At 39.2% G+C, this 19,819-nt stretch overlaps 1 protein-coding gene across 1 annotated transcript in view; it reads right to left on the bottom strand.

Moving 5' to 3' along the window:
• POLQ (DNA polymerase theta) overlaps nt 1-19,819 on the bottom strand; it is a 47,783-nt gene that overhangs the window by 3,962 nt on the left and 24,002 nt on the right. Inside the window, exons 14-29 of the mRNA XM_030450178.1 lie at nt 19,571-19,695; nt 17,904-18,147; nt 13,994-17,142; nt 12,835-12,978; nt 12,018-12,214; nt 11,471-11,711; nt 10,708-10,901; nt 8,885-9,022; nt 7,314-7,488; nt 6,681-6,816; nt 5,886-6,004; nt 5,012-5,196; nt 4,596-4,707; nt 3,465-3,589; nt 1,896-2,049; nt 77-192 (exon numbers count right to left, since the gene is read on the bottom strand). Coding sequence (XP_030306038.1) covers nt 77-192; nt 1,896-2,049; nt 3,465-3,589; nt 4,596-4,707; nt 5,012-5,196; nt 5,886-6,004; nt 6,681-6,816; nt 7,314-7,488; nt 8,885-9,022; nt 10,708-10,901; nt 11,471-11,711; nt 12,018-12,214; nt 12,835-12,978; nt 13,994-17,142; nt 17,904-18,147; nt 19,571-19,695 — 5,554 coding nt within the window. The remainder of the gene's footprint in view (nt 1-76; nt 193-1,895; nt 2,050-3,464; nt 3,590-4,595; nt 4,708-5,011; nt 5,197-5,885; nt 6,005-6,680; nt 6,817-7,313; nt 7,489-8,884; nt 9,023-10,707; nt 10,902-11,470; nt 11,712-12,017; nt 12,215-12,834; nt 12,979-13,993; nt 17,143-17,903; nt 18,148-19,570; nt 19,696-19,819) is intronic.

Genomic DNA, 19,819 nt, shown 5'->3' with positions numbered 1-19,819 from the left:
CCAGCAGAAGGAAGGCTTGTTTGAAACAAGTAACTAAATTCAGTAGACAGCTGAAAAAGCAACTGCACAGCTTTACCTGGATGACATCATCCTCTGCAACCTCATAGAGGAGCTCATCGTGGAGTTGGAGTATAAAGAAACCTCCATTGATGGGATGTAACATCCTTTTGTTTCTCTTCCTCACCAGTGTTCCTACACAGGTGAAGAGCACAGTTCATTAGGTGCCATTAGGAAAAGGCATGTTTCCTGTAATTAAAAAACTCTCACACATTCCTAACACTGAGAAAACAACAACAGGAATGTGAAAATGAAAAAAGCCATGCCTGCAGATACAATCACAAAACATTATTATTATATCAATATTTGTACAGCTACTGAGGGAAAAATGTTACTCAAAAGCATTTCAGATATAAACATTTCAGCCTTACATTACAAAGATATGAATCAGAACAGAAACAAGAGACAGTTGCATCTCCTGAACCATCTGTTTTAAAAGTAAATTTTAAGCAAAATCATGTCGAGTTTAATCAGAAGTTGGTTTAAAACATTCTCTCTGGCAATGAATTAAGGTTCTGCTTTTCTTCCAAATTCATTTTAATGGCTACTTTGAAAAGGCAGTAAGCCTCCTCACAAATGCAGTTATCTGCAACTGTAGCTAGTACTCCAGATTGACAAAAGGAAAGAAAAAACAATCAGTTTTTGAACAAGCAAGTAAGCAGCTGACAAAATGAGGATCCTAGTAGGCCTTGTTTGACAAAAAACACCCAAACAGAACAAACATATGTTTGTAAAGTAAAAAATAAAAGCAACAGCTTCTACCCCATGGTAAAAGCTTTTCTTAAAAATTAAACACAACCTCAGACACAAGTTATTTATTTCTCAGGTTAGCTAACAGGCAGGATGCTTCTTGGATGGCATAGGCATTTGTAACTTGCTGAAAGATAATTCCCTCCAGCTGTTAATGTCAGAAGAGGAAAAACTGTCACAAATGGAACCACTCACACCTACAAATACACTGTTCAAAGGTCAGCAGATGCTGCTCCTGGAGGGGGTGTGAAGTTCTGCCAAGCACATGCCTTCTGCCCATAACAGACCTCTGAATATTGTCTCCCTAAAATAGGACTCCATGACATATTTTTAGAGGCTCAGCAATTAATTATTTAGTTTTCCTTCTCATTCCCACAAATCAGACTTTTCATATTAAGGCAGCTTCATGTTTCAAGTCAAAGTGTATAACTATCAAAGACATACAGCACACTGTTCATTAAATTGTCTTTGCAAAAATACAGTATGAGTGATGAACAAAACACTGTCTACATTATGCTAAAAAAAGTCTTCATAGCATTCCTCTGGAAATGAGCACTCAGGTACAGCTTTGCTATCTGCAGCCAGAAGACATTTATGCTGGTAGGTACTTCATATAATATTCTTGTGGAGCCTCTATATATTAAATTCCAGTCAACAAGTTCCAGACATAAATCTATGCAAAAATTGTATTTTTGAAACTAGAAGTTGTTCCACTCTCTCTTTTCTCTGCCTTTGAAACTAGAGTATCTGTTCAGCTTCTCCCTCCTAATTTTGAATAGTTATGTGGTGGTATCACACACCAAATCACATATGAGCTCCCACTGCCAATCTTAGCAAGATCTGCTTTAAAGCAAGTGGAGCTTCTGATCTGATCAAAGCATTTGCTGTAGTTTGTGTGTTGAGCAGACATTTCCTCTCCCCTTCCCTTATGACTTTTATTCCCATTAAACAGAGACTTATCGCTGCTAGGAAATTAAATGTCTCCCAATCCTAGCCCAAAGGCCCCAACTTTTTTTGCAAGCTTTCTTTTTTTTTAATTAGTAACCCTGAAAGTTTCACTCTAATGTGCAAGGACAATGCAAACATACCAGTTTTATCTCTCTGGAAGGAACTCTCCAGATGCCCATGGGACTTGATCACAGAGGAGAGAGCTTCCAAGCGTCTCTGGATGTTCACAGTGGCTGTTTTGACAATGTCTGCAGCAGATCCCTGAACAGTTGTATTCACAGCCTGTCGCTCTGCCTAAAAGGGGAGACCATTTCCCAAAATATATTTAAAAAAAAAAAAAAAATCAAATCCAGCACCTGTCCTTGGTTAGAAATAAATAGATGGCCAAATACAGGCCTGGTAAAACTTAAAGTTTGTTACAACTGCCTGAATGAGACATTAGATTAGCTTCAAAATTTCTCCAAGTGACTGAGAAAAACAGAAGTTCCACACATTAATTAATATCAACCTTCAAGACGCATGAGCCACAAGAGAGTATACACATAGTAACAGCTTCATGAGGAGCAGAAAAATCTCACAGTTAACGCAAGTGCCATTCTGCTAATAATCTTCAAAACCATCAGGAATGGATAACCAAAGGCAAGAAGGTGGACTTCATGGACTAATAATCTGTTTACTGCACTGAACTCTGACTGCAAGAGCATCACAGCTATGCAAAACTACACCAAACCACACTATAACACAATTACTTTTTTCCACACAAGCAACCCCTCTACTAATCTCTTCCTCAGACAAGAAAACTGTATTCAAAGGTTCTTCTTTCTCTTTTAAAGCCGAAAAATGTGCAAAACATTATAGGAAGCTGCAAAGAAAGAGAAGATAATTCATTAAGTGGTCTTCAATATGATTTTAAAGAAAAAAATCAATGTTGAACAGAAGGTGCAACTACAAAGCTTCATGTTGAAGTATATTTCAGATTACACAGTCAAATCTCAAAAGTTTTTTTTAAGTCTCCTGGTTTCCCTTTCAACTACTTGGAGTACAAACTCCCCTGCCTCCTCCCTCTTCCACTCTAGACTTTAATTCCATACAACCTGATTCAGTTTCCTAGCGAGAAGTGTAATACTTCTTCCCCACAGAAATGCACCAGCATATCGCCAAGAAGTCAATACACTCTTACTGAAGTAGAGCCTATGACAGATGTGTCCAAAATGACCTTGAAAAAAAAATAATGCCAGTGCAAAGGCATATATTAAGAAAATATTTATCTAACAAATATGAGCAATTTTTTCTTTGAGCAGATATAAGGAACAAATACCCAAAAATATAGGTCTTAAATGCCCATTCTTGTTCAAGTGCTGACAGCATGTAACATAGAAAGACAGCTGAGTGGGAGCAACTCAGCTTGAAGAGTTAATGTACATCATTGTGTGGAGGCTTTTTAAAATCATGTCCACTTATTTTGATAAATTACTCACTCCATTTCCAATGTGGGAGTTCTGAAGTGAGGTTAGCACAACGATGACAGCTCTACACCCAGTCACAGAAGACTTACGTCAAGTAGACCATGACAAAAGCTCCATTATTCAGATAAAAACTGAGGGAACAATGAACTACATGAGAAGTGAAAGGTAATGACTGAGATGGCTCACAGAACCCATAAAACCATGGGTATTGCTTTAAAAAATAAGGTACTGCATTCAACATACATGTGCTTTACTGTAGGGGTTTGGATCTTTGATAGCTGGCAGGTATCTCCGTCTTCCCAGGATGGTCTGCACAAATCCATCTTTTCTGCAGCTCCTCACTGCTTCCCTCAAGAATTTCTGAACTCCTGTGAAAGGAAAGAAACTTTTCCCTAATACAGTTGATGCTCCATGCTGACTTCTCACTAGGGTCACTGTTACTAGTCTGGGACACCCAAGTAGAACAAAGGTAATTCTTTACATTTCCCAGGCCCTGTCAGTGGACAATAGCACATGATCACTCATTCAGCTTATTCGCAGCTCTGCTGGGAAATTTATTAAAGACTTCTGAGTTGGAAGAGAGTGCACAGTGTGAGGGTATCTGGCCGTGCACAAGGAGGCAGAAGTCCATTCTGCACAGCACCCAGGCACAGGAGATCATACGTGTGTGATGATAAAGGAAAGGTCAGGACCTGGACCAGCAGTGGAAAGGCATCTGCTAAGAAGGGAGTAAGTTGAAAGCAGAAGTCAGAGCCCTTGATGACTCAGACAGACTTCAGATTGCGTCACTTCAGATTCAAGGATGAAACAAGCTCGCCCACTTGCACTTTGCAAGGGAATGAGTGCACCCACCAAGAGTGTTAAAAAGAAACTTAGGTCAAAGAAAAGTGAGACAGGGAAAAGTCCCTTTCACTATAAGTTCAGGGAACAACTGCACTAAAGTTGAAGAACTGAATTTCAGACACTTTCATTCCAAGGTTTACAAAATATAAGACATAAAAGAAGCTATTCAGGATTAAGACTGACAGCATTAGTCATTTCATTATGGATGTAATTTGGCATGTCAGTCTGGCAGTTCATGTAAGTGGAAATTCATAGGAAGTTACAGTATAAGCTACACTGCATATGTCTGCAACTGTAGTGAGAGGGAACAAGCAAGGAAGTTACTTATAAGATTAATAAAACCAGAGTGTAAAGTAAAACATCACAAAGTACCAAACTGCTGTGTACATGCGCTGGACTTTTTCAAAATGTTTTCAAAAGAGATAGAAGTAGTAGAGGGCTGAGGGAAATTAAGGATTTGAAGAGACATGGAGAGAAAGGATTAAAACCAACAGCAACCACTACACAGCTCCCAAACAGCCATATCCAAACCTGTGTATCTTGATTTGAAGGATTCAATGTAATTGGCAGCTTCATTTTCATCAATCCCCATCTGCTCGCCTAATGATTTTGCTCCTATTCCATAGATGATTCCATAGCAAATCTGCCAGAGGACAATATGGAGAATCACAACCATATGGTGAGCCACATAGAGAGAGCAGAGCCAAACCAAAATGTGATTCACTGGAAGACAAGTGTATAGGCACAAGGGCAAGCATTCAAGAAGAGACTACCTCCAAGTTTGAGCTATTCATGCTGCTTTTTCTCTACCCTCATCCCCCAAACAAAGTAACTTCTGAACAATCATGGTTGAACCCAAACATAACACCAATCTACTGTGAAACCCTGAAGTTTCAGGACCTTCCTCTTCAGGAAAGCTGCTGATAATTTTATTTCCTAAAAATTACCTGTTTAGCTTGTTGCCTGGTTCTGTCTCCAACTTCTTCAGGATCAATCATTTTCCATTCTGCTGCAATGCTCTTGAAGACATCAGTACCACCATTCAAGGCTTGAATGAGTCGACAATCACCAGCCAAATGAGCAAGGATCCTCAGTTCAAGCTGACAGTAATCAGCAGCCAAGATTAACCCACCTGAAGTCAATGAGTTAGCAGAAATCATTACTTCACAAATTACTCCAACAACATCTCTACCAACATTCCAGAAAGAAGGAGTAAAGATGTCCTCACACCTTATGCTCTGAAAGTTTTCCAAACCCATTTCTATCAGACAAAATTTTGCCTGTTTCCCCAGTGCTCAGGGCCACCTGTTTTCCACCCATCCCCTCCCCATCTGAAATATATCAAATACACACAGACAAGTATCTGTCCAAGTGCCTGTGGAGAAGTCTAGCATCTGATAGGAATGATCAGCACAGTGATCAGATCAGCAGACTTATACCAGGCTAGGGCAGGCAACATGAGAACTTGAGAACTGACATCTGATCAGAAAGAACACTAGATAGAGCATGATTTGTACATTACAAGCTGCTTAAGATCTTTAGATCTTAGATCTTTAAGATCTTTAGATCTACAAGCGGCTTTTTTAGATCTCACTAAAAAAAAAGAAAAAAGCATTTTTAAAGAGGAAATGAAGGTGTGAACATCTGAGTTATAACATTTGAACACTTTCTAACTTTCTATAGCTGAAATGCTCTCATTTACAGTCTTGTGAGTAATTTTGAGGACATGCTAACTACTACATGACTTTCCCCAGTGGGCTGTTTTTCTTGTTAACTATATTCTTAACAACAAGCTGGCACAGAGCAAGATTTGAGCATTACCTGGGAAGGGAACAAAAGCATGCCTCATGCTAACAAAAAAAGGTATTCCTCTTTCTTCAGGTCTGTTTTCACCCTGAATCTTTAGGCTATGAGGCAAAATACTGGAATGCCTTCTACATCTGTGGAGATAAGAAAAGACTGTTCACCAATTTCAAAAACATTAAAAGATGCAACATTTTTTTTGCCACTAAGAATCCATGAAAACAAGTGAGCCAGTAGCCTCTGTTCCACTCTTCCAGACAATCCAAATCTACATTTGACCACGAGGGAACTGGACAGAGACCACGTGTATACCTCAACGGACTTACTGACTGAAAAGATTCAGGGATAAATCTTTCTAGTCATTCAGGGTTCAGTCAAAAAATTGGATAGTTCCACTCTAAAACCAGGTAAGATCCAACGCCCAAGATCTGTGATGGATTCCCAGGAATATCCTATCTTCTTTCAGAGCTGCTCTTAGAAAGTCAAATCAAATCCTAACCTCAGTTTAGTTACTTTTCACACTCTGGCTGTCAAGCAACAGTTGGGAGCATAACACTAATCTCACTGAATGGTTTCATAAAGATTTTCAAAAAGCAAGTGGCTACATGGAACCACATACTGTTACAATTACTAGGTCTTTCATGTGCCACTGATTTTTAGGTATTTATTCCTCTAAAGCTGTAAGAGAAACACTGAATAATAAGTTACACTGATGTGACAGCAGCCACAAGTGAAGTCATATAAGAAAAGTTTGACAACTTGACCACATTGACATCAGAACAGTAGGCAGAAGCTTTGCCAAGATCCTCCTACCTGTCTCCTGAAACAGCATGAAAATGAAAGTTTCTATGGGCTTGGGCGGGTGGGCTTTCTTCAATAACAGTTGGCATTTCAATCTCAAAATCTCTTGGCACATTCTGGATATTTGGCTCCGTGAAGGTTATTCGACCTGAGAAGGTAGACAAGGCAGAACTAAGGCTCAAAAAGGAGATTTTCCAGGTTAACACAGCTAGTTAACTGCATCTCCAAAAAAAAAACAAAAACAAAAACCAAAGGTGATAGGAGGTGGAAATGGACAGAACAGAACCAGTCTGACAGTTTTCTGTGAGAAAAATGAAGGAAAAATAATTTGGGTTTAATGAGCTTCAGATAGTTTCCCTGAAGCATTTCTGTATCACTAATAAGAACTCCCAAACCCAGAACCTGTTCTGAAGTCAGAAATTTACATGCTAATATGTGCAAGAAATGAGTAACACTGCTTGGTGAACACAAAAGCTATTTTAACATATCTAGACTTTTAGGGCAGATTCATGTGAAAAATTTCATTATTTTCATTTGTTTGAAGGAGAGCAGACTTGATTTCCTATCTTTTTCCATTGAAAAGCTGCCCTCACACACAAAAGAAAAAAAACAGGAAGAAGTGAGGATTTTGCGTGATTTCTTTACCTGTAGCTGTATGAGTCTGTGACACTGGATATATCCTTTCCATCCCTAGTGCAGAATTCAATCGCTTTTCCCTCTGTAGTGGAAATACCACTTTAGTAATGGCATTGTTAATCCTCCTCCATTCCAGTATCAGCCCTGGCAATGGGTGAAGTGTCTTTAATTTCTCCAAAACATCCTTGTGGAGAGAAAAGGACACAATTATAATTAACTGCCTTTAAAGCTGCATTTATAAGGTTTTTGCAGTTCTGCAGAAAAAAAGCGACCCCTTCACCCAGTGGACTTCCAGTGTCACTACCTCAAAATTAAATGGCTATCACCTCCACTTATACCTCCTACACCTGGGCAATCAAAGCACCATGAGACACAGCTGCAGTTTTGTTACACAGGAGAAGGCAATCACTTCTCTTTGTACTTTTGCATTCTCATCACCACACTTAAGTCTGCACCAGCCAGTAAATCACCTGAAATGATCAAATGGAGCATCACTTGCCATAAGTCCCCTAGGTTGTCTCCTCTTGCCCAGCGTTAATGCTTCTTCACCATCTTCTTGAATTACTTTTCTCCCTGCTCTCTCCTATTTGTACACTAGGAACACATAAAATTAAGCTCTTGACCACAGTGCTTGAAAAGACAAAGCTGATCACTAGCAATCAAATCCTTTCAGTTATATCAGAAATATGAAGGGACTAACAAGACTCTAAAAAGACAGTATCATGCAAACATTTTTCAAAATAATTTTTTGTATGCAGCTGGCAGCTGCAGCCTCATCCCTCCACATCACAGAAAAAGGAAATCCTCTTTTTTCTTGCTCTCTGCTCTGCCACCACCACTGCGCTCACTTCTTCATTGCCACTTGAGTTTTGGAAATCAATACTTGTATTCCAAGCACTGACTACAGTGAACAAGGGGAAACCAAGAAAACAACAAAGATTAATGAGTCCTGGAAGCAGGGAACATATTTATCTGCTAATATCACTTGTCTGGCAAGAACACCACTTAGCCTGCAGCAGTTGGTATTCATGCAGCTCCACAGTATTTATCAACTGGTAAGCATGTCAATAGCCTTCACATATATAAACAAGCTTTTGATATACTAAATCTGAAAACGATCAGAGCAGCCATTCTGAGGACAAACTCTCTAAAGCACAATACAGGTAGTACCAGATAGAGAAAATAATGTATTTAATCACCATGGTACTTAAGTATCTTCCAAACTGATGTTTAAATATTCTTCTACTATTTGCTTTACAAAATTATTGTGCTATTTTGGTCTTACATGTGGTTTGGGAAATCAAATTCTGCCTTACTTATTCTTACTGAAGCCTGCTATTTATAGTCATGTCCTCACTAAACTCAGGCTTTAGAAGAGTAGGAGAACTTAATTCTGTTAAGAAACAAAGCAGAATCCAGTTTAAATTTCCAGTGGTTACTGGAGGAGCAAAAGGGAAGTTAAAATTTATATTCATTTAAGTCAGAATATCTAATTTCAATGTTTTCAAGCAGCAGATGTGTGAAGTAAGAGGGAGTTATTTTTACTGTAACTTTCAGACTAGAACCAGACTTTACTGTACCTTGGTTGTACTGAACTGCTTGCTCAACCTAACCCTGCTTCCTTTAGTAGTTGCTCTTCTTGTGTAACCCAGAGTTTTCTTGTTCCCTTGGACTTTCACATCTCCATTTTGTGGCAACTTCAGCTCCAGGAACAAAACCTGAAAGAGGCCAGCATTTCAAATCAGTTTCTGCACACTATTCCCAGGAGTAAAAAAAACCTAATTGAGCACTTAAACAGCTTGTTTCAACCAAGGATAGTACAGATGCTTCAGGTAATTAAAAAGCTGATTAAAGACGTCTGCTATCAAAGTCATTCCTCCACATTTTAATTAACTACAAAATGCAATCTAAAATCTCATTTTCTGAACACTCTAAGTTTGAATTCAGAGGTGTGATTAGAAGTTAATTAACTCCATACAATGATCATACAATGACAACGATGAATAAGTGAGGCTACTGCTGACTGTCAGTTGTGATAAAATGTGGAGTTAAGATGATTACAAAAGGGAAGAACATTGGTGAAAAAGCACTAGTAGGGAGCAGGCTACAGAGCAACATAAGTGCCACAGGGAAGAGGTGGCCACATACACCTAGTATAGAAAGTATGTTCTTAATATAAGAATATTAGTTTTTCTAACAAATTGCCAAGAACTGGAAAATTAAGCATATGCTTTCTTGCAGACAGAACTGAATTCCTGGTTTTCAGTTCTGTTTCTGTGTAGCATTACACACTATAGCAACAATTATGTTTCACTTCACAGCTGGCAAAGGGAACAAAAGCTTTTCTCTTGCAGATTTATGTAGCAAAAAAGCTCTACTAAAGCAAAATTAAAAGGGTAACGCTCTACTAACCAGTACAAGATACTTTACATGATTCCTAACAAAATTTCCACATGAGAAGCAAGCTTCTGCTGTTCAGATAACAGCATTTCAGAAAAAAACTTGCCTTCCCCTTTTCCATGAATCATAGTGAAATTAGTGCCAAGCATTTTTTCTTAAGTTCTGAGACTACTGTTACCAAGCAAAACTTCTGTATTTGCAACAGAGGAGTATTTCTGTAGAATTACTGACAGCTGCTTGCAAATTTTTACTGTTTCCATAGAAAGTATAGACCCTCAGCAAGAAATCAGTATATAGGAAAGAAATAAATAGGAAAAAAGCATGCATAGCAATTATAATCTATTCCTCTGACTCCACATAACATACATTAAACAATATATAGCAAAGGTCTTCAGGAATAAAAGTACTGCTGATTTACATAGAAGTCTGTTTCCTAGGCTTTAAAAACAAAAACCAGTACAATACAGGTTCTAAAAGAACAGACAGTAATTGATTCAAAACTTCTCAATCAGTCCCTCCTATTTTTTCATGTCTATAGAGGGACAAGGGTCAAAACACAACTTACTGAGCACAACTGTTCTGAAGACTACATAACACATCACATCTCGTATTGCAAAAAAGCCTCTCTAGTCCCACACCATTCATTCAAAATATTCCAAAAGACATTTAACTTCCACCATGAGAAGCCAAGGTCCTATACAAACTAGATGCTTATTTCCACTTCATTTTTATTCACAACATGCTTATTTCCACTTCTACATTCTTTATTTCTGCTTAAGTTAGCAGAAATCAGAATGATCAGTAACAAGTGGGAGACTCACAGAACCTGGCAGGCAGCAAGATCATAGTAAGAATAAAGAGGAGTTATCTCTAAGCAAAGTTCAATTTGTGTTTTATCTTCTCTTCATCAGCAGTCTGCCCAAGAATTTTTTTTCTTAACTTTAAGCCTCTTGAAGCTAATTTCTGAGAAAGTTCTCCCCCTCCCACCCTAGCCCTTACACACCTCTGCAATGTCATCAGGGTTGGTCAAGGAAAAGCTGTGGCCTGCCAGCTGATATGCCTTGGTCTCAATTTCACTCAGTTTAGCTTGCATGATCTGCTTCTGGGTTTCGTAGGCTGTTGTGCTAAACCCAATACCATTCAGCTCCAGCAGAGCCAAGCAATAATGGGTGGGCATCTCCACTTTAGAAAATACATCTGTAGTAAGTGCAACCCACAAGAAAAACTTTTGTAACATCAAGAACAGATGATCTGCAGACCAACATATTCATGAAAAAACAACTGGAAAGCCCTCAGTTTTTAAAAACCCAGCACACTGAAAATTTGTAATATAAATTTAGCTTAAATACTTTTGTTTCTGGAATATGTTATAGTAAGAAATATTTAATGGTAAAAAGTATTCCAAAACTTTTTATTACATAAGTATTTAAGAGAATAACAACTTCTCTATATTTTTTTCTAAGAAATCCATCAAGAAAATTCCTTCAGAAAACATGAGGATTTAGGAACTGCTTCTTACAAATCAAAAGCTTTTGAAAATGTTCATAAGGAACCACAGACAGACCCACAAGTCTCCTCAAAATGGATAGGGTATTCATCTGGAAGGCAGAAATCTGCTTGATTCAGAGACTTAAAATAGAACTGGTGTATATATAGGATATATAAATTATATTTCTTTTTTTGGTACAACAAATGTACTTCCAAGGGAAGTTCCACAGCTACCTTTACCCTCCATCTTTGCCCCTAAGAGGAGAAGCTCTCTTTACCTGCCAGATCTTCCTTCTGTAATTCATTATTGAGCTGGTTCATGACATTGAAGACAAGTACAGACTCTATTGCTGCTCTGTACCTCCCAGAATGATCTCCGCTGGCACTAAGCCCCAGGCTCTGCACCCCTTGGCCAGTGCCTACCCCTTCCAGCAGTGGGAGCTCACTGGGGAGAAAGTTATTCACCATGCTGTGAAGTGTACGTTCCTTAGAGCCAGAATCAAGCAGCCAACATGCAACCTGAAAAAAAGGGAAACCTCCGTAAGACCTTTGCTCCATTTTAGTCATAATACAATATAAATATTTAACTGGGAGTTAAGGCAAGGTTAGCGTGCAGATTATTTCTTTTGATGCAACTGAAAAATTTTGTGGAAAAGTTTCATTATTTCAATTAAAATTTCAAGAGGGCGTAAGTCACTGAAAAGCTTCATCCTCACTCAAAGTTAATTCTGCACATTTGAAAGCCTTATCCTCTATCAACTCTCTTTCCACTACTGTGTTTAAACCAGCAGTTTTACCCAAGCTAAATTGCTTAATCCTGCATACCTTTGGATCCTCGAAATTTCCTTCCAAGGAGATTCCACAAGCCATTACCAGAGTCTTGTAGTGCTGAATGAAGTTATACATGACAAGTGAGTGCTCCTGCTTGTGCTTCTTCTGCAGGTGCAGCTGCAGATGATGCAGTCTCTCTGTTACAGACAGGTTTTTGTCCAAAGGTGGCGGTGCCAAACTCATACTGATTTCTAAGGCAGAAAATATAAACAAAAACCATCTTTTTACTCACTGTGTGATAAGAAAGGCAAGAGAACAAGAGAAGAATGTTGAATGCAGTTCCCTAAAGCACAAAAATTACTGTTTGACTGAACAAATAACAATAAACCTATGCTGATATTACTTATTTTATCAAACCAGACAAGGCTCCTCAAAGCAATATGCTGTGTCTGTACTACTAAACAAAGTATAGCCAGAAATCAAACCCTAGTCACAACCCCCATTACACAGACTGGGTTACATTCAGCATTCTAGTGTCAGATTTGTTTCAGAGAGCAAAAATGTGGAAGATGCTGAAAGAGAAAAGCAAGTAAGCTGAAGAGAACATGGGTGTAAGATAATATTTTAGCTGTATGTACACTCAGCAGTCCAGTGCCTGAGCCAATTACCTGGCATTATTATAAAGCAGCATATATGTATCCACAGCAACATGTCCAAAGATGTTCAGCACTTAAGACTTCTGAATAATATGGTTAAATTGCTCCATCACACCACTGGCCTGGGTTTGCAACACTCCCAAGAACTTACTTGCTGAAGGTACTTTCTTGAAATGCTGTGTGACGTAACACAGCACAGCCTGCCACTCACTTACCAGTCTGGTCTTGTATATTCTGCAAAGATACATAGTAGGCATCTCTTCCACCCCAACAAACTGCCAGTCCAACTACCACGATGTCTTCGCAGCCTTGAACAGGAAATCCATCATCTTTCACTTGCATCCACTGAGGAGAACTTACTAAAGGCATAATTTTTAAGTTACAATTATGAAATGGCATCCATAAATATAGAAATGTTGGAATCCTGAAAATGCTAATACATACAGCTGAACCTGAATTTCTTAAAAGTTAATACATATCTTCCTTTTTATCTATACAGAGAAAAATCTGTGTTCCTTTTTGGGAACAAAGCAAAACAAAACAAAAACTCCAAGATGTTCAGAATAGCAAACTTTCTCTTAACAGAAACACCTACCCATACAGTACCCCTGAAAAACTCCAGTTTTTCCTAGCAATCTTTACAAGAGTTGAGATGTAAATCTATTCTTTCCTTGTACTCTGAGAAACTTCCTATATTTGTCTGACAAAACCACATTTTGATAGTTAGGAAATTTTGTTGTTGTTATGGCAATCCAACAGCAAAGAATCAAACTTGGTTTAATCTTGTTATTTTAAAGAAAGAATACATTTATACAGCAGCAGCAGCAAACTGCAGAGCCTTAATACTTCCGTGAAAAAAATTTAAGCAGTACTGCAACAATCCAGAGATTTACCAGAATTTTGGGCATGCATATATTGAATCAAGTTTATGTTCTGCAAACTTATATTTATTTAACCTTGGTTCAGATGCAGTCCTACAAGTAACATTGCTCAGTGGAGACCCTGACCTATCTGTATGGTTTACTGTTAAACACACTATTCATTTTTAAATATAATAAAACTTAGTTATGACATAGAAAGATACATGATGAAGTGACTAAGCAATGAAACATTAAGGATATTGAGATGCTCTCAAAACCAAACAAGCTGCTGATGCTTCAGTATCACCAAAGACCTACTAATGAAAATCTTGACGCCAGTTCTCCATGCTTTACTAACACTGAGCTCCTTTGCTTTACTGAAGCTGACAATATTCAACTAATAGCAGTAATTTTCTTCCTTATTTTGGAAACCCTTTCCTTCTCCATTCCTGCTTTAAGCTGAAAATGCCACCTTGCTCTTCACAAAATAGCATGCTGGAACAAGAGAACTGACCTTTTTTGAATTTGCCACCAATCATTGATTTGGGAGACAAAAGACATTTTTTTCTCTCGCATGCCACTGAGATGGAGAATCTGCTTTTTTCCTTCCATTCTGCAACAAAAGTTTGGAAAAGTGCTTTGTCGCTTGCTACATCAATAATAGTGAAACTTTCAGCACTTAATGGAATGAGTGGAAAACCATCCTGAGATAGCTGCAATGAGAAGTCCTGGTCTATAGTGGAGTCATCTTTTATTTCATCAGTCTCAACAGGGTCTACAGTCCCACGAGTGACTCCGAGGGGTTTTACCCACTCTTCTCCATTGCCCTTGCTATTCTGTGGTGGCTGAATCAGCTGCCCATCATTCATGCAGGTCATTTGTCTCTTCCTTGCAGATTTCACAGAGAGAGAAAAAGAACTCTTGGGAAAAAATTCTTTTGGGGGTGTTGGAGGAATAAAAGCATTGTTATTATCTGGTGGACGACAGGATGTTCTGTTGCCTCCCTCAAGTGGAAGTGTTACACAGCCTGCGTTCTGAATACCCAAGTCTTCCATTTTGCTTTCTTTAACCTTGAAATACCTTTTTAAATCCTGAAGAGTGGGCAAAGGTTGTGGCTGACAACAGACAGATTCCAAAACTGGATCTGGCTTTTTTTGATTAGTAACAGGAGCAACTAACTTTTCTTTCAAACAGGAACTTACAGGAACTGGTTCAATGCCTGAGGGGCTAGGCCATTTGTCTAATACATCCTGCAATCCTGGGCTTAGTTCAAACGAGTGGTCAGTCCACACCATTGGACAAGTTTTCTTGTCTAAAGCTTGCTGGCTTCTCTGGAGCTTTATGCCTTCATCTTCTACTAAATCTTTTGGTCTGGGGTCATTGTTACAGAACACTGAGTTGCATAAACCCGACTGACCTTGAACTGTAGAAGGACGATCTTCCAGAAAAGATGGGGAGTTTGCATGATCTAAAACTTCAGCTATTAGATCAGAGAATGCTAGAGACACATTGTTACACTGCACAGGATCCTCATGCTCTTTTTGATTGTCACTGACATCAAGCTTATTCTGAATAAGCCTTGGGTTCTGCAAAAAACCCTCTGAAGGAAGCAAAGACCCTTGCTTCTCTGCAGGTTTCTTTCTGTCGGCTTCCATGATGGGAACAGTTGAATCATCACTGACATTACTGAAGCTATCATCAAACAGTAAGCTATCACTCATATTCAGACTTGTTTCGGGAACAGGGTGACATTCCACTTGTATAATATGCTCCCTACTCAAAGGGGAAGTTGCTTTATTAAGGTCTTTAGATGCAGAGTCCCCTTTCACTGAATTCTGGGTCTGGTAATCTTGTAGAAAACTGTGTAGCTGGGAGTCAGTAACTGAGCAATTGTTTTCATTAAGGCAAGGTGCAGATTCCATTGTCTTTGTTAGGTTCTGTAAGTTAAGGCCTCCAGATTCAAGAATTTTATTACTGCAGTGCTGAGCTGTGTTTTTTGTAACGTCATGTGTTATGATAAGACTTGATAAGCCCGGTTTCCTAAATGTTGCATCCAACCTTTCATCAGTAGCATTTTCAGTCTGTGAAGTGTGTAGTTTCTTGGAGATTTCCTGCTGTGGCACCACTGACAACTCTGAACCTTGTATTCTCTGCTGTCCTGTGATTCCAGCTACTCCCTCCTGTTTTATTATCATCTCAGTTTGAGTATCCAACTGGAAGCTGTCTTCAAAATCTCTAGAATCAGAAAAGAGATGAGAGGATGTAACAGTCTGAGCATCACCCGCACTGCAAACACCTCTGGATTTGACTATAGAGTTTTTGATAAAATCATTAGGATGACTGCTGACTTCCTGCAGTGCTCCAGCTTGTAACAATGGTCCATTGGGCTTTTCACTCCCATTTTTGCCAACATCCTCAATACAGCAGGACTTGTCCTCGCCAGGACACAAATGCACAGGCTTTTGCATCTTGCTGCCACTATGGATGTTTACATTTCCAGAGGAACCAGCAGTCACATTATGGTGAGCTTTATCCAAAGGAATCTGCTGCTTACCAATCCTCACCTCAGCACAGCTTGCATCTATTTGCATTTTATTCAGCTTATCATCAGGTTTTCCACTTCTCTGTGTCCTAGCACCAGCAGGTATCATTAGACTTTCTACAATATTGCATGTCTCCACACTAATGTGTGGAGTACCCTTCAATGTAACAGGTGCCTCAAAACATGCTCTTCCCTTAGGCATGCCTTCACTGGTGGTGGTGGGCTCTGTAAACAATCCTTCCATTTTTTCTTTACTCCCAAGACTAATTTCCCCCATCTGTGCAGAATTTGAGACTTCATGAGTTACAGACCCTGTTTCCATGATTTTTTTATTATTTTGGTCTGAAAAAAAATTATCTTTAGAGCTGGTATGGTGAAAAGCAGGCAGCTTTTGTATGCTTATGCTAACTGTATTTGAATCTTCAAGAAGTGACCTCTGCAGTTTTGAAGCAGACTTTTTGTTCCTAGTCCTGTTTAAATGCAAGTCTGTACTTTTAATCAGTCTAGAGGCTGAAGACTTTGTTATCAACGTTGGTGTTTTCCCTTGTTCAGTAGGGACCTGTGGAATTGCTCCCCTGGAATCCATCCTGGTTTTGATCAGAGAAATTCCTTCATTGTCTCGGCACATATTTGGCCGCTTTCTAGCACTGGACATAATACTGCCATTGCATTCCTCTGCTCGAGCCTGTCTCCTGCCTGGAACTTCATTCTCAAAGCTGGAGTTTTCTGTACTACTGCTTAGTCGCCTTTTATATCCCTTTTTAATATTTTGTAAGTTTCTGGCCTGAGAACCAAGGCCATTATGAGGTTGAACTCTGCACTCTTTTTTGTGTAACATCCTAGAAGACTCAGAAGACTGCTCTCCATTTGATCTACGTAGTCTGTCTTCCAGTTCTGACTCATCACTAAGCATAGAGGATGTATCTGACTCAAGAAAAGACTCTGGGTTCCATTGCACTCCCATCAGTGCCAAATCCTGCTGAAGAAGTCCCCTGGCTTCATCCACAATGAGGGAAGCTGCTTCTTTTTCAGTTAAGCCTTTCATTCCAGCCATCCAGACGCTGCGCACAGTCCGACGCTCTTCTGCTGACTCTTCATCTTCATCTACAGCCCTACGGACACTGTGGAAAAGGTAAAAGACAGACATAAACACCCATGCAGAAAATAACAAGGAGTACAAGGAAATGGCACTATTCTGCTCTGCTTTCAATTAGCTTCACAGCTTCCTATCTTCACATCAGGACTATATCCAAAATACAGTGCATCTAATGGGAACTTATTATTTCAGTTTTCTATGTGAGAATTGATCTTGATGAGTGACATTACTGACTGCATACCCCAAAGCCATTCCCAGGTTTCTTCATCCAAACATATCAAACATGTACCCCAGATGAGTCCAGCTCCCTACTAGGGCAAGCTCTAGGTTTGAGTCAATCCTCTTCCATACACTGTTTTCCAAAGAAAGGGAATTTCAGGAGCATGAACCAGACAGGTGTTACGGCACAGTCCACCAGGTATTTGATCAAAGAAGCTTGTTGTTGAAATAACATGAAGATTGTAAGAGAATCCCGAATGACATAAGGTAACATATCATCAACTCATTTGATCATATGGTGGAGCTGCCTGTTAGACACAGCAAACAGTCTTCAGAAAGCATTAACAATTCACCCAGCACTGAAAAGTGCATTATGCATTTTGCTGCAAAAAAAAGAATCTTCCATTAATTTCTAAATAATCATGGAATCACTGTGATCAGCCAAGGACACCTGCAAATTATTTCTACCAAGACCCAAAAGGTTGACTAACTCATTACAAGTTTCATCCTATAACCTTTTATCTTACAAACTCCTTTACTTGACTTCTGCACCTATTGATTTCTCACCTTTTGAATGGTACTGAATTCTTCAGAGCGGTTGCCACATCATCAGGATTGGCTTTAGCAAGATCAGCCACTGTGATAAAGCCAGCATTGTAGAGCATTCTAGCACGCTGTGCATTCAGCAAAGACACTCGTACCAGGTCACAAAGCTCCCTGTGAACTCCAAAAGTGAGGCGGCTCTGGAACTGAGAAAGCAGCAGCTCCATGTTGTGCCAGCCCAGTCGATTGCAGAAAACTGTTACCATCCCTGGAACACAGAAGTTACAGCAATGTCTTAACCAGCTCCCATTAAGCTGGATCCACTTCCTCCTCCCCCCCTCTGAATGTGTATTTGCTTTACATTTCTAACTAAGTCATGTTTATTTTAACTTTGACAAGGAAGAGGTCTTGCAGAACTCAATGTGGCAGTAACAAATATATCAGTGAGGTAGAATTTCTCAATGACAAATATGCTAACCTTCAAAGTGTGAAGCACATGCATATACTATAACAGGATTCCTACGAACCAAACACACTGAAGAAAAGAGAAAAAATTGTGATGACAGGTGCTGAGAAGCCACAGATCTTTGAGGAAAGCCAGCACTGATGTCCATAAGAACAGAACTTGGCCCACAGAACTTCAGTTACTAGGAGTACCAAAGGAGGTAGTAAAGTTGGTGATAAAGGTTACAAGTGTAGTCCTCAGCATGAGGGAGCAGGAAAAGACAGTTTCTTACACTCAAACATTGTATCTACAGAATATGAAAATAACTGAAAGACATGGCATTCTTCACTATTTTTACAGTAATTAGAGAACATAGTTCCATCATGGGAACAGTTTGTTTGTTAATTTAACTTCCCAGATTGCTTTTGTTATTGCACTGATCTACCTGATTGCTGAAAATTATTAACACTGGGTATAAAGAATTATGAAACTGCTACAACAAAAAGTTATTTATACAACCAGAATTAATTTAAACTACTCTGCATCAGTTGGCATGACCTTTTCATTTTGGGGCTTTGACTCATGCTGCAACCCACACACAAGAGTTTCACAAGTTGAGCTAAAACTGTCTTAAAAATTGAATACCCACCTTTGGAGTAAGGACAGACTCAGGCAAATGAAAAAAAAAAAATCTCAGTCACACGGTGGGCTGCTACTTCTACTACAAAGCCCTCTCAAAGAAGTTAAGCTAAAGGTGACAGCTATCTTACTTCCTGTTATCTAGTTATAAATGACTGAAAAACTACTCATTCTGTTTTGAAAACTATGAACTTTCTGGCCAACTAATTTTGCAACCAAAACAAAGCTATACTGAGTCTTACAGACCCATACCTTACTCATGCTGAAAAGTACTCTTTCCTGATAGAGCAAAGGTTCAGAACGTACTTGTACTTTGTTTCTGTGCCTAGTGTTGAACAAACTATATTCCTTCACAGTACAAAGATGATTTACACAGACCTCAGCATGCTACAACACTGTGTGATCCATTCAGCTGGCTCCTTCCCTCTGCATATTCTGTGCTTGCAACTCAAAGTATGGGCAACCACAGACTAAGCTATAAAACTGGAAGTGGCTTAATGTGGCTGATTGTTGTTAGCACCACACTGTGGCTCTCTTATCCCTATACCTGGAAGGAAGCAAAACAGACTAGCCAAGACTGACAGTGTATTTTGCCCAAACGACTCACCTGCATAGGTGGCAGCAGACTGCTGCAAGGATTGAAGCTGGCCACGACTACAGCCATATTTCTTGGTCATTTCCTCTAAGGGTACCTCACTGATTAAATCCAGAAGGGCAAGACTGGTGAAAAACCTACAGTACAAATGGAAATAAAATCATCATCCAGGGCACATCATTGTTCATGGTAAAATGCACTGTGCTGGCATAAAACAGAATGGTACTATAGCTTAGCACAAAAGAGAAACAGGAGATGGCT

Source organism: Calypte anna, chromosome 1, assembly GCF_003957555.1.
Source record: "Calypte anna isolate BGI_N300 chromosome 1, bCalAnn1_v1.p, whole genome shotgun sequence".
NCBI classification, from domain to species: Eukaryota; Metazoa; Chordata; class Aves; order Apodiformes; family Trochilidae; genus Calypte; species Calypte anna.
The sequence above is the reverse complement of the archived record's forward strand: the minus strand, read 5'-3'. Positions and strand labels throughout refer to the sequence as shown.